The 26,994-nt window shown below is 33.6% G+C and overlaps 1 protein-coding gene across 21 annotated transcripts in view; it reads right to left on the bottom strand.

Moving 5' to 3' along the window:
- Positions 1 to 5,307: 5,307 nt before the first annotated feature.
- The window catches only part of vib (phosphatidylinositol transfer protein vib), a 55,920-nt gene continuing 34,233 nt past the window's right edge, over positions 5,308 to 26,994 (bottom strand). For 11 of the 21 annotated variants that reach the window (XM_073987913.1, XM_073987849.1, XM_073987845.1 and 8 more), the window contains exons 3-9: positions 17,721 to 17,751; positions 13,992 to 14,103; positions 13,773 to 13,924; positions 11,301 to 11,378; positions 10,151 to 10,260; positions 9,904 to 10,083; positions 5,308 to 6,400 (exon numbers count right to left, since the gene is read on the bottom strand). In XM_073987913.1, the coding sequence (XP_073844014.1) occupies positions 6,262 to 6,400; positions 9,904 to 10,083; positions 10,151 to 10,260; positions 11,301 to 11,378; positions 13,773 to 13,924; positions 13,992 to 14,103; positions 17,721 to 17,751 (802 nt within the window). In that variant the 3' untranslated portion in view covers positions 5,308 to 6,261. Of the gene's footprint in view, positions 6,401 to 9,903; positions 10,084 to 10,150; positions 10,261 to 10,721; positions 10,800 to 11,300; positions 11,379 to 13,772; positions 13,925 to 13,991; positions 14,104 to 17,720; positions 17,752 to 26,994 lie in introns of all 21 variants that reach the window. The other 10 variants (XM_073987942.1, XM_073987932.1, XM_073987985.1 and 7 more) reach the window with 1 other exon arrangement.

Consider the following 26,994-nt stretch of genomic DNA (forward strand, 5'->3'; position numbering starts at 1 on the left):
CTCTTAAGGGGAGTACACACTATCATTCAAAACTGACAGTCAACTTACTTTTAGGACAATTTTCCGGAAAATAACAACTTTTATTTAGCTAAAAACTGTTGAAATACAATACATACGGTATTATTTAGAGATTTCAAAAGAAATTTATAAGTTAGGCTTTGATATTCACGAAATAGTCCTCGATGACTGTCAGTTTTGCTTGTCAATATGTACTATACTTTAATTTTCTGCCATAGAATCAGCGGCGCTGCAAATTTACTGCAAGAGCCATAAATAACTCTTATGTTACACGCTAAAACTTTCATACGAAACTTTCCCATTATTTTGGCGTTCATAGATCGAGTTCCATACAAAAGAATTTTAATAAAATAACTGTAATGGGGAACTCGACCTAAGAACGCCAAAATAATGGGAAAGTTTCGTATGAAATTTTTAGCGTGTAACATAAGAGTAACTGTGAGGTGGATCTTCTGAGATCTACTTACGTTCGATAATTTCTTCTCCACGTAGCTCGAATTAATCTCTTCTCCATCATTCCTTGTCTGTTTAATGGACTGGGTTGTTCCAAAGTATGTTAACTTCCTCGGAATCCGAGAAGAAAGTAAGCATAGCGATCATGAATACTCACGTAGGGAGCTTCTCACGAGTGAGTTGCAGCTCACTTCTCACGTCTCGACCTATCACAAATGACAAGGGAGGAGCGAAAAAAGTGAAGAGGGGTTCACAAGTTTGAAAATTGAAAATAGTGCCGCATTTTGTGAACCCTTGAAAATATAATTTGCGTTGCCATATCGTTATTTTATTTACAAATAATTTTGCAATAACTAAATTCGTAATTTTTTTTATAAAACATTAATTTATTTTAAATTAAATTAATATTTCTAAAACGAAAAATAATTTTTATCAACAATCCACTTTAAAAATACTTGGTAATTGATAAAAATATTAAATGTTTGATATGTGGCAACATCTGTAACAGCTGTTTTTGTTTTGTTTTGACAGATACATACATACATATGTAAAAATTGTTTATTTACGCCCGAAGAATTTCTGCAATTTGCAAAAAAGTGAACAAAAACCGTTTAAAGGTCATTAAATGGCAAAAAGAAATGAATATGTTTAATATTGCATTTTGAATGATGTGCGAAACGACAAACGCTGAGGAATACAAAGAAAACCAAGCAAAATTTTGTGGAAGTCGTTCCATGCGATGCCAATATCTCACTGGATCTTTTGTATTAGTTCAAATGAAGTTGTGAAAGATCCCATTTTCAGCATTTGGAAGGAATTTCAAGAATTGTAAATAAATACAATACGTGAAACATCCGATCTCTTCTCCAGCAATAGGACCAATCATATGAATGCTAAGTACAATTCGTGAAATTCGGATCCTATTCAACATTTGAACCAATTTCATGGATTTTAAATACAATTTCTCAATTTTCAAGAAGGTTAACCCTGCAAAAGTCTATATAATATAAACATGCCCTTTTTTATGAATTTAATCCTTCCTATTGTGGCTTGTTCGTGGAATATGCCATGCCAAGGTGGTTGTTAAGATACCATTCCACTGGGTTATTGAAGATGCCATCCAAAATGATTTGGATCTTTTAGGGGTCACAGTCTTGTAAAAAGAATGGGCGAAGGTGGTAAAAAGGTGACATATAACTTGCACTCATGCTTGAATAGAATCTTTGGCATCGAATATTTTGCTGGGAACCTTAGCGAAGTACCTACAAACAAATTTTAGAAAGGTGTTGCTCCTGGTAGGATCCTCTTTCATTCCTGTTTTCATCATATGATTCTGAACCGCTTCCCATATCTGAAAAATTTTGGCCAACTTCAACACCACCTCCAAATTACGCCAAACTCGATTGAGGTCTTCCTTGCTTCATTGATACACGGATGAACATGTATAGTTGCCAAAAGAATTTCTAATTGTTTTTTTATTTGTTACCTTTAACGTAAAACACAAATAAATACAATTGATTATCATTGCAAAAGATTCGTTTCTTGTCGATTTTTTCTATAAAAAATGTCCATATTTACATTTTTTTGTTCAACTCACCTTGATTTCTGTGGTGAGAGAAAATTGCCTCACATTCTCACTTTTTTGACATTTATGATAGCTACTTTTCTCACGAACGTGAGTTTTGTTCTCCCTTATGATGTTTATAATAAGGGAGGAGGCGAGAGTGAGAAAACTCACGGTGAGATGATGTTCATGATTGGGCTGATAATCTCCTGTGGGAAAGAACACCGCTAAACCTTGTAAGAAGAAAAATAGCTTCTCAACTTCAAATGTCCCGAGTAAACCTCCACGCGGATTAGTCTGTCCAAAATATCCCTCCACAGATGGCGACAAGGTGAGCTCGAACATGAAGGGTGTAAGCCGGGCCGCAGAATCTTTTTGAATGACCGGGGACTCAGAAATGAAGTCTAAAATCTTCCAGAAGAGGAAGGTTGCTACAAGAACGAGGCGGTGTTATGCGGTGAACGACACTAGTAGAACGTCGGGCACTACCCAAATATCATCAGGAGGCCGTCGGAAAAATGGTCAACGACAAAATATTGGAATACATACTTCAAGGACGTGGACCAATAAAAATAGCAGCAGCGAGCTTAAGGGGGAACTCTTAATGTACCATCATATCATTTCTACCATAAATAGAACCAGTCTGCTATGCAGATGACCAGAAACGTAGCCAGAAATGCATCTTGACACTATTTCGACGTAGGGCCTAGCGGACAAAAAGTAAAAAAGGTATCAGTCGGCTTTGCCGACAGAGATATACCCTCAGCCTGTGTGAAATGAAACGTGAAACCAAATATATGTTTTGTCTGCAAATTCCAAAAACGGCCAATCCGTAATCAGTGGATTCTATATTGTCAATAGATCAATATAGAATCCACTGATTACGGATTGGCCGTTTTTGGAATTTGCAGACAAAACATATATTTGGTTTGAAGCTCAAAAGTGTTCCGCAGGATGTACTTGAAGGAATGGTCCGACATAATCCATTTTGAAAGTGGGTCTTATTGTGTGAGTCATTTCTGTCGATAGATATTGTGCCCAACAGTAAATTCAGTTGGTCTGAAAGCATGCACTTGTCCACGAAAAACCTAACATCGATCATTCTTACAGCTTTCGGGCTATTTTCTCAGGAAGTATGGACTTGAACCTGAAAAAAACTTGTACCGTCGTAATGAGGGCAGCGAATAAAAGTTTTTACAACAAAGATCAAAGCTATTCGGTAGCAGGCCTTAAACTGCATTTTTCCCGAAATATTTTGTAAGAGGTACCCGAAGGAATTGACATATATAGCCCATTTTCGAACCTGATCTATGTCTCTTAGAAATAAACCGATGTGCAAAGAATGGACCACATCGGTTATTACCTTCGAGAGTTATCGTGTGCACCATTTTAGTGAAAAGTTTTGAAATTTTATGGGGGAGGTACCTAAAGGAGTGGACCGATAGAGTCCATATTGGAACCTCATCTATGTCTGGTAGAAAATTCACGATGTGTAAAGTATGAACCAAATCGGTTACTATCTTTAAGAGTTATAGTTCGCACAATTTTTCCGAACATTTCCGAACTTTTGTGCGGGAGGGTACCTGAAGCAGTGGACCGATATGGCCCATCTTCGAACTTAAACTAAGTTTGGGCAAAATGTTATGAAGACCAAATTTTGCACCAAATCGGTTCATCCCTTCGAGATGAAATTGTCTGAAACGGATTTCGTCCAAACATACTTGGGGTCAAAGCCATTATTTCGATGCGGCACATTTTCCCCGTATGAAAATGTATATATCCTCGTTAGCATAAATGCTGAGGGTAAAATTACTATTTCGGGCCAGTCCGAGAGTTCTAAATGTTAACCCTGAAAAGCGGAATTATGTCTATTCACCAGGAAAACGAAATTAGGGGCTTTCAAAGAACCAATTTTCCCAAATAAGGCAATAAACATTTCTCAAACACTTAAGCAGCTGTGAGTAATTCTGAATAGGAAATTTAAATGGAAAGACCCATATTCAGGAATGGGCTAATAAAGCCCTCAAACTGGGGGTTTAATCATATATAGAAGCGTAATAAAACCGATTCTAACATATGCAGCTGTAATATGGTGAGACAACTATGTGAATTGAAACGTTCATCTATTGGCAGATCGACTATGGAATGAAATTCATTTCCCCAAATCGTATGTATTTAGGATGTTTTCAGAAATTTGTGGTCTTTTTTGGACGTATGAACTTGCCGGCAAAAATATGGATAAGGTACCTGTAACACCATGTTTATATTATAGCCTTTTGCAGGGTTAACCTTCTTTATGAGGATTTATTTAAAATATAAGCAATGGAATTGACATTTGAAACCCATTGGGTTTGTTAAATCCAGTTATATATCGTCACCTGAAATGCCCAAAGACGTAACCCTCAAAGGGTTACGTTGAGAGTTACGTCTTTGGGCATTTCAGGGGACGATATAAACCTACTATAAGAATGGTCCAACATACTCCATTTTGGAAGTGTTTTTTTTTTTTCTCTTTTTTGCGCCCACCAGTCCTTTCAGTTGGTCACCGTATAATTCAAAGTTGTTGGACCAATATATATGAAAACATGGACTTGCCAACGAAAAACGTAATATCGTTGTAAACAGAACCAAAGGATCCTCGAACATACCTTAAACGACACTTAAACGAAAATGTTGAACTCTTGTGAGGGAGGTCAAGTAGCTACAACAAAAATCAAAGGAATTCGAGAGGAGGTCTTAAACTGCATTATTCCGAAATTGTGTGGATCGATAGAATCCATTTTGGAATATCATCTATGTCTCGTTAGTCTAAAGACTGAGGTTATAATGAAGGTTCTAGTTGTGTATTTCGCTTCTACAACGCATTTCTCTCTTTTAAGTCTTCTCTTTCTTTATATCATCCATCATCTGTCTAAAAAAGAAAATAATAATTAAAACGATAATAAATAAAAAGAAATGAAAATTTGTATATTTGTTTAACTAAATCTTTATTCTTTTCCACAAAAATAATTACTTTTTCTTTATCAATTATAATTTTATTTAATAATTTGTAATAATATTATTAATTATAATAATAATGTAGTACCCATCACTATGTTTACAACGTGTAATAGTATTTAGAGGAGTGTGTAATAATGTGTGTACGTGTGTTTGGAATTTAGGAGAGCTTCACTTCTCTTTCATGTTTTGTTTTTCTTCATTAAAATAACATATCAAGGATGTTGTTGTTTTTTTTTCTCTATATACGTTTTTTTGGAACGGGATGATTTACGTTTTTTGCTTGTTTTTGTTTTTACTTTGTAAATATATTTTTTATATCTGTAAATCTGTTGTTGTGTTAAGTATTTATTAACTTAAACTATTGCTATGTTTTGTTTAATTTCAACATTGGTGTTTAAATATATTTATATGTGTATTTGTATTTATAATAATTCTTTCTATATTTATATATAAAAAATTCTTTGCTGTTGTTGTTGTTTGTTTACACAGTTATTAATAATATAAACCTGACTTGAACATTTACAAAATAAAAAAAGAGAGAAGGAAATGAAAAAAGAAAACGATAATAAAAATATATATAAAAATAGTTTGCGAAAAAAACGGTGGAAGTTAATTAACAATGCAAATTAAGCAAAAACAAACGATGAAATATAGTCAAACAAATAAAACAACAAAAAAGAGAGCCATTTAAATTATTATTTTTTAATTCTGGTTGTTGTTGCTGCTGATGTGTGGCTAGATGGAAGAAGAAAAGAGGAAATAATTGCTATGATTGTTCGGACTGATCTGCTCTGCTGGTGTGTAGTAAGTAAATAGGAATATAGGTATGTATGGCAGAGTAGGTGTGCTTAGGTGTTGATTTTGCAGAAAAAATTGGGTCCTATATAGCTCTGCTGCTGCTGTTGTTTTTTTGCTGATAGGTGTTGCATTTAAGAAGTGGATCATAATTGGTGTTCTTTTGAATTCATTGATTTTGATGGTGCTTTTTTGAGGAATAAAATACTTTTCTTTTTCTTAAAAATCTCTTAGTTATTATTGCTATTGTTGTTATTGGTTTTTAATTAATGCAGCATTTATTTAAATTTTCTTTTGTTTTACAATTGGGTTTTTTGTTTTTCACTTTTGTAGCATACTTAATTTTTTTTTAAATGTGTTGTTGTTTTTGTTATATATTTATATAGTTTTTTTTCTGTTTAATTTTTTGACGACATTTATTAATATTGTTCCTAATCACTATCGGCTTTGGTGCCACGCACTTCACCCTCTTGACGTTGTTTATCGAGTTCTTCCTTGACCTTGTCTTCAATAGCACGAATATCTTCCATTGTTAGACCGTGCCAGCGATCCATCCAACAGAATACTTGACTGTAAAAAGAAAATAGTAGAATTAATTTCTATTAGAACAAATAAGAAAGATTTAGACGAATATGTTGACAGAGATATACCCTCAGCATGTGATATGAGGAATAGAAGCAAACCAAATATTGGGTCAAACCAAATCTTTTAAACCAAATGGAAGCACCCTTACTTTCAGAAAGCGGCTATAGAAGCACCATTTCTTTCAGAAAGCGGCTATGGAAGCATCCTTTCTTTCAGAAAGGTGGTTTAGAAGTACCCTTTCTTCAGGAGGCTTCTAAAAAAAAGCACCCTTTCTTTCAGAAGCGGTCTATAGAAGAACCCTTTCTTTCAAAAAGATTCTATACAAGCACCTACCCTTTCTTTCAAAAAGATTCTATACAAGCACCTACCCTTTCTTTCAAAAAGATTCTATACAAGCACCTACCCTTTCTTTCAAAAAGATTCTATACAAGCACCTACCCTTCTTTCGGAAAGGGTCTATCGAAGCACCCTTTCTTTCAGAAAATGTATATCGAAGCACCCTTTCTTTCAGAAAATGTATATCGAAGCACCCATTCTTTCAGAAAAGGACTATAGAAGCACCCATTCTTTCAGAAAAGGTCTATAGAAGCACCTTTTCTTTCAGAAAGTTTCTATATAAGCACCCATACTTTCTATCGGAAAAGGGTCTACACAATCACCCACCCTTTCTTTCAGAAAGAGTCTACAGAAGCACCCTTTCTTTCGGAAAGCGGCTATGGAAGCATCCTTTTTTTCAGAAATGGGCTATAGAAGCACCCTTTCTTTCAGAAATGGTCTATAGAAGCACCCTTTCTTTCAGAAATGGTCTATAGAAGCACCCTTTCATTCAGAAATGGTCTATAGAAGCACCCTTTCTTTCGGAAAGAGTCTATCGAAGCACCCTTTCTTTCAGAAAAGGTCTATAGAAGCACCCTTTCTTTCGGAAAGAGACTATCGAAGCACCCTTTCTTTCAGAAAACGTCTATCGAAACACCCTTTCTTTCAGAAAAGGTCTATAGAAGCACCTTTTCTTTCAGAAAGTTTCTATACCACACTTTCTTTCGGAAAAGGGTCTATACGAGCACCAACCCTTTCTTTCGGAAAAGGGTCTATACAAGCACCCACCCTTTCTTTCAGAAAGAATCTACAGAAGCACCCTTTCTTCAGAAAAGATCTATAGGAGTACCCTTTCTATAATAAAAGGATCTACAGAAGCGACCTTTCTTTCAGAAAGGAGCTCCCTTTCTATCAGAAAAGTATCTATATAAGCGCCCTTTCTATCAGAGAAGTATCTATAGAGGCACCCTTAATATTGACTAACGGAAGTGATGTCCTATCATCGTTCTTCCCATGGTTCGAAAGTGTTAAGTCACTTTTACCAAGTCACGTTGCCAACAATTCACTTATCCCGACTCCTATGTTTGCAACTCTTCACATAATTTAACCACTTGGTCCGCTTATGTTCACCGACCAACCTTTTACCGCACGGCGAAGCTCATCACGCTTATTTGTAAATCCTGTCGCCCCTGCAGGCAAATTTAATCTCACTTCCGGTATTTGACCAGCAGGTATATGGCGAGCGGCTGCAGCAGTGATGATGTCCCCGAACATCAGAAGGGTTGGACAAGGCGCATTAGCTTTTTCATGATTGATGAAAGTGCGGCATGCAGAGGTGATGATGGAGACTATTATGGGGCAATCCCACGGCAGCGGGTTCTATCGTACCGGATTGACCCGAAACCGTAGTGTTTCGGCCAGCGGCTGCCAACCCAGCATCAAACCTATGCTTCTACGTAGGTTTGTATGCTGCTACAACAACAACAACTATTATGGGGAGATGGTCTGACCAACGACGTGTTGCCAGGTGACGTCATTTGTCAGATCATGTGACACGATGGTTACGTCTGGCGAACTGTGACACTCTCCACTAATTCTGGTAGGGGCGTTCTCATTGACCGTGCAAAAGGTAGAGATATCAACCTGCTCAGTCAGCCCTGTGACCGTTTCCGACGTCCGAATGCCACAATTCATGATGACCATTAAAGTCCCGCAAGACCAGGCTAATGTTGGGTCTATAGCCTGGAGTACAGCTATTTATCGGCCGGATGTACATGTTCAGCAACTCTACCTCGGCAGTTCCACACCTGACTGCTAACCGCATATATTCCATGTACGGGTCATTAGAGCTAGGCTCAAGCGAGATTGTACGTTGTTACAATCACAAGCCTGAAAGCTGCAGTTGTTCAGCTACATGTTCAGCAACTCTACTTCGGCAGTTCCACACCTGACTGCTAACCCCATACATTCCATGTACGGGTCATTAGAGCTAGGCTCAAGCGAGATTGTACGTTGTAACAATCACAAGCCTGAAAGCTGCAGTTGTTGTTGAGCTTCGTTTCCAACACCGCCGCGATATTCTTCCACTATTTCCTAAATCTTACCTCGGAGTCCATTGCAATTAAATTGCAAAAAGGATGCATTTCCAGGGATTGGAACAACAACGGCTGGTGTTAAGTGCTGCGTGTGTGACTAACGGGGAAGTTTTTGTTGTTGTAACAACATATAGCCTGCAGTCGACGGCCGAAACACTATGGTTTCGCTATGGTCAATCCGGTACGAAAGAACCCTCTGCAGTGAGATTGCACCGTATTCTGATGATGATTACGACTCACTGGGGCTGTATTCACGCATGCAGCAATAAACCCTCGTAGTCCCTAGTGTGGGCGGGTCCGGCATATATTGCATCTAACCGAAGTTTGAGTGATGGATGTGGATACGACAAAAAAACAATATATTGGTCCTGGGTTTTCCTCGGGACCCAAAAAATCCCAAGCAGGCCTAGATATGCTGCTACCAACAATGAAAAAACGATACAAATACAAACATGTGTATACCGAAGTGGAAGTGGCTGGCCAGAACATGTGTGTTGTCTGGTTCCGGGTCAATCAGGTATCGAAGAACACGCCGTCGTAGGACTGGACTGGGTAGTTGAACAGGTGCAACGTATCACGCGGATTATTGTTCTGTGTTAAGTAAGCAAGCCGCCATGAGGGTACAATCATCGTACGTAATTATCCCAATGCGGTCGAACAAGAGTGAAATTGAATAAAGCTAGAGTAGAGATATCCTGAGATATAACTCCATCTTGGGGAACTCCCTGTTGGTTTTCAGTAGTTTCGTTCGAGATGGTCGCACGTTCTTAATACCTAACGATCTACAATCCTTTTGACAGTCGATAATATCTACCCATCTTTCCTGCCATCGGAGTCCCCCGTTGTAATACGCATTTTTAGTTGTCCTAAAGCATCACCTCATCGACCTTTCTTTCCGATTTTTAATTGGATCTCATGTATGTTTATTTCCTATCTTCAAAATTTACATTTGTCGCCTTTCAGTGATTTCTAAATCCTAGAAAATCCATGTTCTGTTTCGTTTAAAATCTTTATAAAATGATTTCATCTTTTTCTCAATGATTTCATCTTCTTCCCATCATCATCGAAAATACCTACCGATGGAAGTTTGTAAATAATCGTCGTTCCGATTTCTGAATGAAATTTTCTATTCTTGATTGTAGACCAAACCATTTGAATTCACAAGTGACCAATTTATAGCATGTCATAACTGGATCAATCTTCTTCTTCCAGTCTGGACCGACCAATGGACCACGACCGGTTTTCTCTGATTTGAATCTGAAAAGGCATGACAAAACGAAATTAGTATTTTTTTTTTTTAATGCCAAACGAATCAACGACTTACTTTGTGGGATCTTCATCGGGTTTATAATCCGCAGGTGTAACGGGATCATTGGCAATATCAATATGAACAACTTCACGTTGTTTTAGTTTTTCGGGGGGCAGTTGGTGTACCTGTGGGGTGTTGGAGGAAGAGATAAAATAAGAGATTGTGTTTAATATTTTCAAGTTTGAAATGTTGGGGGGTATTTGAAAAAGGAATATTGTACCAATTATTGTTTGGATCAAAAAATATAGAAAAAATGCATATGTTAGTCAAAAATTTGCTACGTTACAACTACATGGGAAATGAAAACAAAATGGAAAGCTATTGCGCATAGAGACACAAATGGAAGAGTTGTGGCATAAAAAAACCAATGATTCGTTGTTCATATCGTGAAACAATCAATGACGAGCTGGAAAAAATATAATTAATCCATCGGAATGTTTAAAATGTTGATTCACTGGTAATCTCGGCAATCATTTGCATAATTTTACATTGCTCATGTCTTCTTCTGATTCACAACTCTTCTCTATTTGTGTCTCTACTATATTTAAAGGTTAGTAATGTTAACATTTATCGAAAAATGACTCACATTTTCCTGGTCGCCTATATCAGCAATGTGATGAGATTCAATGATTATGATAAAATTATCTTTCATGTAACCAGGATTCTGGTTATATAGAGTTTATATATTGTTTTTAACAAATTTTAAATAAAATGCATAAATTTATTTTAAATTTTAAATAAAGAAAAACAAAGTTAAAAAAAATATTACACCAAATGATCAGATCACAATGGAGAATCCGTTGGTTGTTGTTTGCCATTTCATTAATATTATTAGTTAAAGCATTTTTTAATATTAATAATAAGAAATACATTGATTTTAATTTGTTTTTTAAAAAAATATATTACATATATATATATATATATATATATATATATACCAAACATATACACACAAATTAAGTTTTATTAATAATCCAACACCACATGTTTTTAATGATTTTGATGTATGTAAGCATTTGTTTGTTTTGTTTTTGTTGTAACCAACCATAGATAGACATTAAGTTATTAACAATTAGTCGAATTAATACCACAAAAATTACAAGAAAATAGAAGAAAAAGAGAGAGAAAAAAACACCATTAATTACATTTAGCATTGGCAACTTACATTTTCAGATTCTCCTGTATCGGCTAAATGCAGAGAATCTATAATAACTTTAAAGCCATCTTTCATAAACTTAGGATTCTATAAAAAATATATATAATTGGGTAGAGGGATTAAAATTTAAATAATTATGGATTAAAATACAAATCCTGGTGGTAGTATATAAGAAAAACCTACAGTAGATGTATGACTGTACAAAAAACAATGGCAGGAGTGTTGGACCTAAATGAACTATGAACAGATTCCTATTAAAAAAATCACTTTAATTTTATGCATTTGTGGGATATGTACCATAAATAGTGGGTATAATTATTCCACAGACTACTTGGGCTGGGTTTTTTGAACATTCGGGTGATTATCGAGAGAAGAAATTATAGCATTATAACAAAAACTACAAAGGCTACAAACTACGACCTTTGTTGCGAAATGTGTAAGAAAAAGTGGTACTGAATATTGGGCTTCCTCACAATGACTATCCTCTATTGAAATGTCAACACTATCAGATAAGTAGCACTAACACGAATACAAATTAAAAAGCGTTAGACTTTTGAAACTTGATCCAATTTTGGGAGCTATTACTTTCGATAGTTATCGTGCCCACCACCAATTTAAGTTGGTCACCGTAGATTTTTTAAGGCTTTTAGAACATTATGTCAGGATGCATGGTCTTGTGGACGACGACAAAGAGTACATTCGTTAAATATTTCAAATAATTTTCGAACAGCCCTTAAACTTGACTTGGCGAAAAATTTGAACTTTTGTGGGGGAGGCACCGGAAGGTGTTGTCCGATATATTCCATCTTGGAATTCGACTTAAGTTTGAGAGAACGTTATATCAATGTCAGTAATTAAATACTATAGTTATGATATGCACACCAGCCTTGCACTCTGAAGGTCATGGCCAGGCCAGGCAACATCAAAAATTTCAAAAATTTACCCCTCAGTAATGCTGGCGACATTTCCTGAGTATTTCAGCCATGCAAAACTTCTCTACAAGTGGTGTCTTAAGACACGCAGTAGATCCCATATCATTGAGCTAATGTGAATCGGGGTGAAGACTCCCTTATACCATCTGGGATGTTTCTTTATTTCTCCTTCGCCAGTGAAATTGTAAGGTATGCAAATGATTGTACGACCATGGCGTCAGATGCCTTCCCTGATGTCATTTGTGAAAGTCTGAACTCCTATTTGACTGATCTTAGCACCTTTTTCCACGCGAGGAATATGCAAAGATCAGCCACTAAATCTACGGCCACCCTGGACGGCGCAGGTAAGGAGAGATTTTAATGTCATGGCCGATGTTAGCAGAATTCCGACTACAAATTACCCCAAATTCTACGTGTCAAATTCTACAGCATGTTCATGTCGTCCCCGCAGACCACAGCTATCAGCGCTAAGCTGAGATGTAGGAACAAGGTCACATGAGGAGAAAAAGATTCTTCCAGTACAGCAAAACAATGCCATGCTTTCGTTGCAGTACTTCCCAGTGGGAAAATGGGGAATGCATTACCTTTGTAATCGAGAAAAGAATGCAAATGATTAAAAAATTGCATATTGATTACCTACTGCATTCCCAAATCCAATGGTAATGGAATCAGTACACAGGCAATTCGTAGATTACACATTCATTTCTTCTGGAAAAGAATGCATTACTTTCCTAGGACATTCTCCGTGTTAACAATAATGCATTCTGGAATGAAAAGGTAATGCACAAATTCAGTGATATATTGATTACAAATTACAAAATTACAAAATCTTTCATAAACCACTTGCATAAAGAGGCTAAGATCTAGCCGGAGCGTTAGTACAACAAAATCAAAAAGAGAATTTAGAAATCTGCCCTTAGAACATGCACACCCCGCCAGAGAGAGTGATGACCAAGGATTTAAAAGATATGCCTAGACCAACAGCATTCCAAGCAGGTTGAAATAAAGTTCATACTGATGCAGTCGAGGAGGCTATAAGAGCGAACCGTATAAATACTGTCCTAGGAGATCACCCACTATCCGTGGCAGCTGCTTCAATAAACAAGCTCGTTTTGGATCCTTCCTTTCACTACGGCAATCATCTTGTGAAATAAACCAGATATTATCTTCCTGCACCAACTCAGCAACCTATACTATACCACTATCCAGGATGAACACAATGACTCTGATTGCAGTGGCAGCTTCTATGGTGGCTGCGCATCCTTAAACCTAACCTAAACCCAAAAACACAACTACTGCCCGAAAGTTTCCTCGCCTTTCTGTATATATTTATAGACACCTAATTATAAATCGTTTCCTGCCAATTACTAAGAGATAACCTCTTCAAATCGCCATAGTTATTGAGTGTAAATATTAGGAAAACCTTTTGTGATTTCGTGACCTTTCATTGGAATAGGAATTCCCTTCTTTTCGACAATAAAAAACATTCTCTGCATTTCACATTGCGTAGTAGGACAATTAGTGTATCTTCACCTCACAACAAACATACCGTAATGACTGTTTTACAATATGGATAGGCATTCCATGCCTCCTCATGAATCTCCAGAGATCCTTTGGGTGCCAATATTCTTATAAATGCTGGAACTTTTGAAGCCAAATGATAAATTTTGTATGTATACTGACCGGAACTATATTTGCCACCTAAAATAAACAAAAAGACAAATCAAATCAATCATGGTAAGAGAAAACAAAACGTCCATTTACTTACCCAGCAATGGATGATCGGTAAAGGGTTCATTTTTTAATACTTCAATACCTTCACCACCACCCGTTTCATTTTTAGATGCCTCCGCCACGGAATACAGTTGTGCAACTTGATACTGTTGGATGGATGTTGTTGCAGAGATAAATGTTATTTGTAAACAAAGTAGCCAACCAGCCAGAGGTTATGGTTTAAAAGAAATAGGAAAAATTAAAGAAAAATGAAGAAAAGTAATTAAATATTGTTTTGAGCAATGTATATGTACATGAAGATGAAAGATGACAATACAAGAAAATCAATTAAACTTGAACATTTTCATTTGTTTAGGTCAGAATGCGATAAGAGAAGAAAAAAAACACACACACAACAACCACACAAAAATAAAACGAAACCAATTAAAGCACTTTCAATTGTAAGGCAACAAACAGATGGAAAAAGCGTTTAAAAGAAGGAGTATAACATTAAAAGGACCCCCTTCCGTTCAGTGGTCAATCAACAATTCTTGTGCCAAGTAGCACATAGTTGTTGTGTGGGATTTAAGCAGCCGGCAGTCAGTGATACTCAGTTAGTTCCCCCCAAAGCTTTTCGCTCACAGTTGATTGATTGTTTTCAAACCACAAACTGGACATGCACAAACAATGTAGGTCCATACACATACATACGTAATGATGTTTCTGTGTTAGGGTCAATAAAACGTGTAGGCTTTAGGAGCATAACACGTATAGCCTAAACTACGTAGGTTTGCCACGTGGGTTCGACATTTGTTTTTCCAGGACAAAATGTGTTTGCATTTATAAAAATGTCATTGTTGTTAGCAGTGGGTCATAGAAATTGATTACCAAACCCTTTTCTTGGGAATGAAAACGGTTTTTTTTGTTTGACAATTGTTGATGTGGATAACAGGATAATATCCCATAGAGACAAAACAAATTTTCAGTGGAAGATGGAGTAATAGAAAATTGTATTTAGGAAGAGCTGCTATATAGAAAAGGTTGTTATCGACCCACGTCTCTATAGAAGTTTGTTATCGAACAACTTCTCTGCAGAACAGTTTGTTATCGAACAACTTTTCCACGGAAAAGGTTGTTATCGAACAACTTTTATAGAGCAATGGTTGTTATCGAACAACTTTTCTACAGAAAATGTTTTATCGAACAACTTTGTTAAAGGAAATGTTGTTATCAAACATCTTTTCTGTAGTGTGTTATCGACAACTTTTCTATAGAAAAGTTATTTATCGAACAACTTTTCTATAAATAAGTTTGTTATCGAAAAACTTTTCTATAGGAAAGTTTGTTATCGAACTTCTTTTCTCTAGAAAACTTTGTTATCGAACGATCCTAAAGAAAAGTTTGCTAACGAACAACTTTTCCACAGAAAAGTTTGTTATCGAAAAACTATTCTACAGAAAAGTTTGTTATCGAACAACTTATAACTTGTTATTGAACAACATTTCTATAGAAATAGTTGTTATCGAACAACTTTTTTTAAGAAGTTTTGTACAGCAAAGTTTGTCATCGAAGAATTTTTGTAAAGAATTATTAGTTATCGAACACACTTGGTATAGAAAATTTCGTTATCAAAAAAAATTTGTGTAGAAAAGTTAGTTATCGAACAACTTTTCTCTAGAAAAGTTCGTTATCGTCGTTATCGAAAAAAAATTCAATAGAAAATGTTATCGAATAAATTTTCTATAGAAATTGTTAACGAACAAATTTATATAAAGGAAATTGTTATCGCTTTATGGAAAAGGGAATTTCAAATAAATTTTTATAGAAGTTGTTATAGAATAAATTTTCTATAGAATAGACTGATATCGAACTGCTTCTCTATCGAAAAGTTCCTTATCGAACCACTTCCCTATAGAAATGCTTGTTATCAAACGACTTTCCTAAAGCAAAGATTGTTATCGAACAATTTTTCTATAAAAAAATGTTTTTATTGAACACATTTTAAGCACACATTTTGATACAAAATGGTATTAGCGGACTCCTTTTCTATATACAAGGCTGTCAACTTTTCTATAGAAAACGTCAAAATCGAACAAATTTTCTATAGAAAATGTTACTATCGAAGAACTTTTCAATAGAAACGGCAGTTATTCAGCAAATTTTCTATAGGAATGGTTGTTATCGAACAACTTTTTTTATGGAAAATTTTGTTATCGAACATGTTTTCTACAAAAAGTTGTTAGCAAACAGCATTTCCATAGCAAAGTTTGTTATCGAACAAATCTTCTATAACAAAAGTAAGTTGTTATCGAAAAAATTTCCTATAAAAAAACGTTATCAAACAAATTTTTTATAGAAGAAGTTGTTATAGAAAAGAGGCTGATATTGAACTACTTTTATATAGAAAAGATTGTTATCGAACTATTTTTCTATAGAAAAATTTGATATCAAACAACATTCTTATAAAAATGTTGTTATCGATCCGCTTCTCTGTAAAAAGGGATGTTATCGAACAACTCTTTATAGAAAAGGATTTTATCGAACAACTTTTCTAAAGAAACAATTGTTATCGAGGTTGCTGTCGTACACATTTTCTGTACAAATTATTAATATGGCTCAATAACATGCTATCGAACAACTTCTCTACAGAAAAGGTAGTTATCGAAAAACTTGTTTACAAAAAGGTTGTTATCGAACAACTTTTCTGTAGAAAAGTTCACTATCGAACATCTTTTATATAGAAAATTTGGTTAACGAAATACTTTTCTATAGAAAAGTTTGTTATCGAAATACTTTTCTATAGAAAAGTTGGCTATCGAAATACTTTTCTATAGAAATAGTTTTTAAGAAACAACATTTCTATAGAAATGGAATGAACAATGTTTCTATATAAAAGGGTAGTTATCAGTCAACGTTTGTGTAGAATTGTGTTATCGAATATGGTTTCTATAAAAATGGTGGTTATCGAACAACGAATTCTATAGAAACAATTCTATAAAAATACTTTTCGATAGAAATGTTTGTTGGCGGCCAACTTTTCTACAAAATGTCGATAGTAACAAAACTTTTCTAAAGAACGTGTTATCGATCAAATGATTGTTGTTATCCTTTGCATGATTATATACTTTTATAGGGCTTGTGTCAAGGAACATGTTTTTTTTTTTTTTTTTTTTTTTTGTGAAAATTAACTTCGCAAGAAATGTTCTACAAAAACCACAAAAAGAATTCCATTCTGGGATTAACACACATTTCTGTCGCATAATCTACATTAAAGATAAATTCATTGACAAATGAGAAAAATCTCATCATATGAATAATTTAAAACACTTTGGACAACCTTGTTGGCATTCGGTACGGTACTTCAAGTGATGACAAGTTGGTTAAATGTGGAGCATCGTTTACCACATCACAGAGACACACACCTAGGACCATGTACGATGCATGCCTTGACTATTTAATGGCCTACTTTGTACTCAAATGTGGTAGCAGGCAACACTTGTTGTGTAGAGCGACAAGAGTAATGTCGGTTAATGTCATTTTGTTGTCGCAATTGTATCCGCATCCGCTGCAGTCTCATCATATTGTTATTGGGTTATCTGATTGCTCATCACCCTTACTGTGGGTTTGAAGCATGTCTAATTGTTTTTTGTGATTCAATCTATGGATGGGGTTATTGGTAACTGTAAGGCCATAAGAGGGGTAGGTGCTATGTGATGATGGTTTGCCCGTGTACAAGTGCCTGTGGGTGTGTGGTGTTTTTTTCTAATATGATATCAATACATACCTCATCAACAGTTAATGGCAAAGTGACTCGGCTGGAAGTGGAAAAAAGAGAAAAGAATTTTTAATTAGAAAAGTTCATTTGAAAAAGAGGAGGTTATACAAAATGAGAGTATTTTCTATAATGAAATCTGCCAGAAGGTACAACATGTCTTCTTTTGCATTTTCATCGCAGTTGTCATTATATGTATTCGCAGAATTTAATTAAATAACTATATACACGAAATAGTAATTTCATGGAATCGAATGCAAAATTAAACTACAAGAGAGATATAGCCAATCACTTTTTCAAGGAAAATGTTGTTATCGAACAACCTTTCTTTAGAAAATTTTGATATGGAACAGCTTACCTATAAAAATGTGGTTATCGAACAACTTTTCTACAGAAAATGATGTTATCGATTAACTTTTCTTATTGTAAATATTGTTGTCGAACAACACTACTACGAAAATGTTGTTATCGATACGTACAACTTTTCTGCAGAAAATCCTGTTATCGATAACTTTTTTATGGTAAATGTTGTTATCGATTATATTTTCTATAGTAAATGTTGTTATCGAATATTTTTCTAATGAACACCTTTGCTATTGAAAATGTAGTTATCAAACAACTTTTCTATTGAAAATGTTGTTTTCTAATAACTTTTCTGTGGAAAATGTTGTCATCGATTAACTTTTGAGGAAATGTTGTTATCGAATAATTTTTCTATTGACAATGTCCTTATCGAACAACTTTTCTATTGAAAATGATGTTATCGAACAATTTTTCTATTGAAAATGTTGTTATCGAACAACTTTTTTTTATTGAAAATGTTGCTATCGAACAACTTCTCTATGGAAATATTATCGAACAACTTATCATCAGGAAATTTTGTTATCGATTAACTTTTCAATAGGAATTTTTATTCTCGAACAAATTTTCTACAGCAAATATTGTTGCTGAACATTTTTCTATTAAAAATGCTGTTATCGAACAACATTTCTTTCGAAAACATTGTTATCCAACAACTTTTCTACAAAAAAACGTTGTTATCGAATCGTGTGGACTACATTTCTATTGAAAATATTGTTATCGAATAACTTTCCAAATGAAAATTTTTTATCGAACTCATTTTCTATTGAAAATGTTGTTATAGAAGACCTTTTCAATTGAAACTAATATTCTCGAACAACTTTTCTATTGAAAATGAAACAGAAAAGTTATACAACAACAAACATTTCTATAGAAAATGTTATATAACAACATTTATATAGAAATTGTTGTTATCGAACACATTTCTATAGAAATTGTTGTTATCGAACAACATTTCTATAGAAATTGTTGTTATCGAACAACATTTCTATAGAAATGGTTGTTATCGAACAACATTTCTATAGAAATGGTTGTTATCGAACAACATTTCTATAGAAATGGTTGTTATCGAACAACATTTCTATAGAAATGGTTGTTATCGAACTACATTTCTATAGAAATGGTTGTTATCGAACAACATTTCTATAGAAATGGTTGTTATCGAACAACATTTCTATAGAAATGGTTGTTATCGAACAACATTTTTATAGAAATGGTTGTTATCGAACAACATTTCTATAGAAATGGTTGTTATCGAACAACATTTCTATAGAAATGGTTGTAATCGAACAACATTTCTATCGAACAACTTTTCTATAGAAAACTTTGATGTCGTATAACTTTTCTATAGAAAAGTTAGTTATCGAACATCTTTTTCATTCAACATTTCTATAGAAATTGTTGTTATCGAACAACATTTCTATAGAAATGGTTGTTATCGAACAAAATTTCTATAGAAATGGTTGTTATCGAACAACATTTCTATAGATATGGTTGTTATCGAACAACATTTCTATAGAAATGGTTGTTATCGAACAACATTTCTATAGAAATGGTTGTTATCGAACAACATTTCTATAGAAATGGTTGTTATCGAACAATATTTCTATAGAAATGGTTGTTATCGAACAACATTTCTATAGAAATGGTTGTTATCGAACAACATTTCTATAGAAATGGTTGTTATCGAACAACATTTCTATAGAAATGGTTGTTATCGAACAACATTTCTATAGAAATGGTTGTTATCGAACAACATTTCTATAGAAATGATTGTTATCGAACAACATTTCTATAGAAATGGTTGTTATTGAAATATTTCTATAGAAATGGTTGTTATCGAACAACATTTCTATAGAAATGGTTGTTATTGAACAACATTTCTATCGAACAAATACTCAAACAACTTTTCTATAGAAAACTTTGATGTCGTATAACTTTTCTATAGAAAAGTTAGTTATCGAACATCTTTTTTATAGAAATGTTTGTTATCGAACAACATTTCTATTAAAAATCTTGTTATCGAACAACTTTTCTATGGAAAATGGTGTTATCGATTAAATATTCTTCACAAAACATTATTATCGATTAATTTTTCTATAGAAAATGTTGTTATCGAACAACATTTCTATAGAAATGGTTGTTATCGAACAACATTTCTATAGAAATGGTTGTAATCGAACAACATTTCTATCGAACAACTTTTCTATAGAAAACTTTGATGTCGTATAACTTTTCTATAGAAAAGTTAGTTATCGAACATCTTTTTCATTCAACATTTCTATAGAAATTGTTGTTATCGAACAACATTTCTATAGAAATGGTTGTTATCGAACAAAATTTCTATAGAAATGGTTGTTATCGAACAACATTTCTATAGATATGGTTGTTATCGAACAACATTTCTATAGAAATGGTTGTTATCGAACAACATTTCTATAGAAATGGTTGTTATCGAACAACATTTCTATAGAAATGGTTGTTATCGAACAACATTTCTATAGAAATGGTTGTTATCGAACAATATTTCTATAGAAATGGTTGTTATCGAACAACATTTCTATAGAAATGGTTGTTATCGAACAACATTTCTATAGAAATGGTTGTTATCGAACAACATTTCTATAGAAATGGTTGTTATCGAACAACATTTCTATAGAAATGGTTGTTATCGAACAACATTTCTATAGAAATGGTTGTTATTGAAATATTTCTATAGAAATGGTTGTTATCGAACAACATTTCTATAGAAATGGTTGTTATTGAACAACATTTCTATCGAACAAATACTCAAACAACTTTTCTATAGAAAACTTTGATGTCGTATAACTTTTCTATAGAAAAGTTAGTTATCGAACATCTTTTTTATAGAAATGTTTGTTATCGAACAACATTTCTATTAAAAATCTTGTTATCGAACAACTTTTCTATGGAAAATGGTGTTATCGATTAAATATTCTTCACAAAACATTATTATCGATTAATTTTTCTATAGAAAATGTTGTTATCGAACAACTTTTCTATTGAAAATATTATCGAACAACTATTCTATTAAAAATTTTGTCATCGAACAACTTTTCTACAGAAAATATTGCAATTGATTAACCTTTCTTCATAAAATGTTATTATCGATTTTGTTATCGAACAAATTTTCTACAGAAAATCTTGTTATCGAACAACATTTCTGTTGTAAGTGTAGTTATCGATTAATTTTTCTATTGTAAATGTTGTTATCGGAACACTTCTTTGTAAAAAACCCTGTTAACTACTTTTCTATTGAAAACATTGCTATCGAATAACTTTTCTAATGAAAATATTGCTATCGAATAACTTTTCTATCGAAAATTTTGTTATCGAACAACTTTTCTATGAAAAATGGTGTTGTCGATTAACTTTTCTTCGCAAAATGTTATTATCGATTAACTTTTCTGTAGAAAATTTTGTTATCGAACAAACTTTCTACAGAAAATCTTGTTATCGAACATTTTTTCTGTTGAAAATTTTATTAAAATCTTGTTATCAAACAATTTTTCTATTGAAAATGTTGTTATTTAACAACTTTTCTAAAGAAATTCTTATCGATTGATTTTTCTATGGTAAATATTGTTATCGAAACACTTTTCTGCAGAAAATCATGTTATCGACCAACTTCAAACTTTTCTTTTCCAACATATGGTCTGTTCCAGTACTGCTAGAATCTACTAAAGTTTACTATTTTTTCGATAATATAAAGGAAAAATTGTTATCGTAGTTTAAAATTGTGCAAATTACTAACCAACCACCCAGAAGTGTCTGTAATAAATATGACAACCTCATTAAATTGTGAAACTGAGCCGAAAGGAGGTAACTTTTCACATGTCACACTTTATTTCATTTACAAATAATTACGACACTTTTCGAAGGCAGCTTCAAAACTTGTGCTTCTGCATGAAAAATACAGAAGAAAAAATTCAAATTGAATAACAAAAACCTTGAAATCCTACAAAAGAATGGAAATGTGGGCACGTGGGTGGGTGGTGGTTGATAGGACCCAAACTAAACTGCACGACAAACATCAGACTTGGTGTACTTGAAGTGGAAAGAGTTGAATTATTAGATGTGGAGGAAAATGATGTCGTTTGATGTCGCCATAGATCCGTTTTAGAAAAGAAGACCGAAGCACTAGTACTCTTATAACAAAAAATATAAGGTTAGATATAGACCGGGCAAAACTTAGCATATTTATAAAAAACGGTCGGAATATAAAGAAGACATATAATAAAACAAAACAAACTGTGTGCTTCAAACAAAAATAGCAGCATGGTTTTTGTTGTTCTTAGTGTATAGCAAACAAAAATCTCATAAACATTTAATGTTTTTATGCGGCTTGACTAGCCCGGTTGGATCAGTAGAGTTGGAGTATAATAAATGTGTCGATAGTGGTGGTGTTGGCTCGTGGGGTGGGTATAACTTTAATGTTTTTGTAGGGGATGAGCAAAATTGCTTTTGTGGTGTCTGTGATAAACTATGGTCCCACAACATTAACGTAATGAACCAAAATTGTTTGCTGGGAAGTTAAAAACTCCCTAACTTGATTTGATTTTTTGTTATTCCCCGTTGCTGTGTGTGTTCTCCCATCAACTTATATAGCCAATCGAACACCCCGTCTGTTCGCATTGGCAACGCAGCCGGTCTAAGCTTTTAGTTTGCTGAGCCACCCCCACATGCTGGTGTAGCTCAGGGGATGCGTGTCCGCTTCTGAATCGAATGGACCGAAGTTCAATCCACGACGTGATCGAATCATTTTTTTATTTCTTAATATATATTTTTTTTTCATTCTCTACCCTAACGGTTCTATTGGAGACTTTTTTAGGTACTTTTCTAGGTGTTAGTGAGTACATATAATCAGATCGAATTTTGTGAGATTAATTTAACTTTTCGTTAAATGTTCTCATCTAAAAATATGGATAAAGCAATATCTAGTGGTGAAATCCCACTAAAAATGAGATTGCCCCTCTCCTTGGTTTAAATGTTAGGAGATCTTTCTTTTGCTTTCCTGAACCAAACACGAAAACACACATCAATAGTGGAAACAGATTCTTAATAAACTTAGAGTTTTACAATCAGCCTAGAGAAAGCAAAAGTGTAATTAAATCTTTAAATATCATTGCAAACCAAAATCTTTTACACCGAAGTGTATTCTCATTAATTTCAAAATAATATAACCGGTCGCAAATCAAAGGTATTTTTTATTCCTTAAATTTAATAATTTGGCAAAATATGTTTTTCTAACCAAATGTCTTTATGGTTGTTGTGTTAGAAAACTCACAAGAAATACCAAGGAACTGTACCAAAAACCGATACTCTAATTGTATAAATTGTAACTAAACTGTGTAAACAAGTGTTTTGCCAAATACTAAGGTAAGGTGTGATCATACATAGTGGAATTCCGTGGCACTATAACTTCTCTTTTTGTTCAATCTAGATCGCTATAACTATCCTCATTTTCGGCCCTCCGATTCTTGAGCCGTAAATGGGGATCCATCTTTTATTCGCAAACAAAAACAAAAAAAAAAAAACACCAAAAAGTTGTGCAAAAACCACCATCAGTCACAGTGATCTCTTAAAATTTGGGAGAATATAAATCGTCTAGAATTGCCTAAGTCCAGCTGTGCATATCGAGCAACTTTTCTTTTAATCCATTGTCATTGTTGTTGGGACTTAAGGGTTGGTCAAATTTCATCTGTGTAACTATCGGCCATTTTGGAAAAACTTCGGAATCCCACATCCGTAATACCGAATGTAGAATTACTTGATACGACTAAATTCTCCACATTATAACAGTTTGCATTGGGTTCGGAATTGTGGAATAATTTACAATTAAAAAACCATCAATTAATAAAACTCGGAGACTGTGCGGCGCAACACAAGAACAGCAACGACAGCAGTCTAACCATCCAGTGGGCTAAAAATAGCTACAGTCCATTTCTGATTGGCTGATGATTGTGGGCAGACACTAATGCTTGTTACAGCACTAAAACCTATTTAAAGCCAAAGTCGACAACAGCCGCAATAGCCCAAGTAGTAAGCGGGCGTTGTATCTTATCAACAAGTCAAGGGACCTGAGTTCGATTCCTGACTCCGACGTTATTTAATTACAAATTTAATTTTAGGAAACCAAAAGGTTTTGCCTTATAAGTATAAATAATCATCCAAAACTTAAGCTCCATAAAGTATGCAAACATTTCAAAGCCTTAATTAAGTCTCTTAAAATATTTACAGCCTTCATCATTATCCTCAGAATCCTTCACCCACATACGTACGCTTGTTCATCGAGGCCTCGGCGATCTTCGTAGGAGTGGCTCAAAGGATTGTAGCCAGAAATTAAGAGTGAGTTTTGAGTTATAACAAACCAAATGTGTAAAAAATAACTTTGAATTATTTGCATATAAATCCTTAAAATTTGGTGTCAGCAAAGCGGTCTTTAAACCATAATTTCATTTCCTTAAATTTATTCATTTTTTTTATTGAACCCAATAAATTGGGCTAAATGACCCTTTTAACCAAAATTAAATAAAGTAAATCATAATTAATGTTTATGGTAAAAAGATCCTTTGGTTACATTAATCTTCTTGAGAGCTTATTTAATTGCTATATCTTTTATTAGTCTCTGTTGGATTCTTCCAACATCATATATTATCCTACTGATTTACAAAATCTCAAACTAAATTCGATTATTATTCTTGGCTTCATTAAACTTATAATTAATTCTGTCTTTTTAAAAGGACAATCTCATTTATAGTATTGTATTTTTATCGAGTGTATGCACCCAAATAACTATTAGATAAAGTCATGAATATTATGAAAATTATACCTTTATCCATTATAACTATTATTATAAATATATTTTCTTGAATTATAATTTTAAAGGATAGTTTTTTTTTTTTTAAATATAATCTGGTTATTACCAAGATGTTCCCTTAATTTGCTATTTTTCTTACTGATGGTGAGGTAAGATAGACAGGTAAATCTGCAAGTATGGGGTCTCCACAAAAATCCAAAGCCCTTGAGACCATGGTAGGGTGGGTTTTAGAGGGTCGGACTCCAATCGTCATCTGGAGTTCCGTTAGCTGCAATCTGAGGTTGATCTTTGTTTTATTTCGCTTTAATCTGATTCAACAGGGGTGCAGTGTTGAATAGATACTTGGTTCATCTACATTTAGTTTCATTTTAGTAATCCGGGAGTCTTAAATAATATTTTTGTTTATGTTTAGGTTGAATAATTTTGAGAACAGAAAAGACACGGACTCCCCCACCCGACTGATAGCTAGCAGTATTAATGGCTCCCATTAGTCTTTTTGGTCTCGATACAAAAACAACACCAATTTCCATCATTCAGGTTCGGCCTGGTACAAACGGTACATTACATGTCGGATACTGGATATGAATTCTTAGAAATATTACAATCAATTTTGTAGTAAATGCAGTCTACAGGCTTAGAGAAAGTTTATTTTGCTAAGGCAGCTTTCTTTTTCTGTATCAAATTGGCCATGAAAGAAAAAGTCGCCTTTTCAGGGTGGTTGTTTTCAATTACTTATCATCAATTATATCAATAATTAATTAGATGATAAATTTCGACATAAGTTAGGGTTGAAAACATGTGATGACTAACATAAAAAATTGTTCAAAAACAACACGTTATATAAGAAGTGGTTTGATTGAAAATGTGTCTATAAAACAGTTGTTCGATAACAACTTTTTTTATAGAAAGTTGTTGCGATTAAATTCTTTTCCATAGATATTATTTTCGATAAGAGTCCTTCATGTAGAAAATTAGTGCGATAACAACCTTTTCTATAGACTAGTTATTCGATAATATACTTTTTATAGAAAATTTGCTCGTTTACAAACTATGAAAAGTTGCTCTATTACAAATTTTCTATGCAAATAATGTTCGATAAAAGCATTATCTATAGAAAGTTGTTCGATAACAACCTTTCCTATAAAAATGTTGTTCGATAACAAGGTTTTCTATTGAAATGTTGATGGATAACAAGATTTTCTATAGAACTGTTGTTCGAAAACAATTCCTAGAGAAATGTTGTCCGATAACAACATTTCCTATTGATGTTGTTCGGTATCAATATATAAATATAATGTTGTTCGATATCAACATTTCATTGATCGAGAACAACAATAGTTCGATAACAACACTTTTTATAGAAAAGTTGTTCGATAACAACATTCCCTATAGAAATGTTGTTCGATACCAAAATTTTCTGCAGAAATGTTGTTCGATGACAACATTTTTTATAAACTGTTGTTCGATAACAAAATTGTTATAGATAAGTTGCTCAATAACCAACTTTTCTACTGAAAATGTGACCGATAACATAATTTTTTATGGAATAGTTGTTCGATAACATTTTCTATAGAAATGTTGTTCGATAACAATATTTCCTAAAGATAATTTGTTCGATAACAACAGTTTTCTGTAGAAATGTAGTTCGATAACAACAATATCTATAGAAAAGTTGTTCGATAACAACATTTTCTGTAGAAATGTAGTTCGATAACAACATTTTCTGTATAAATGTAGTTCGATGACAACAATATCTATAGAAAAGTTGTTCGATAACAACATTTTCTTTAATAATGTTCGATAACAAAATGTTCTGTTGTAATGTAGTTCGATAACAACATTATCCATAGTAATGTTGCTCGATAACAACCTTTTCTATAGAAAAGTTGCTCGATAACAACCTTTTCTATAGAAAATTTGTTCGATAACAACCTTTTCTATAGAAAATTTGCTCGGTAACAACCTTTTTCTATAGAAAAGTTGTTCAAAAGAAATGTTTTCTAATGTTTTGACAACATAGAACATAGAAAAATTGTTCGATAACAATATTTATATAGAAATACTGTTCGATAATGTTTCATATAG

Source organism: Musca autumnalis, unplaced genomic scaffold, assembly GCF_047663935.1.
Source record: "Musca autumnalis isolate F117 unplaced genomic scaffold, ASM4766393v1 scaffold_1, whole genome shotgun sequence".
In the NCBI taxonomy this organism is placed as follows: Eukaryota; Metazoa; Arthropoda; class Insecta; order Diptera; family Muscidae; genus Musca; species Musca autumnalis.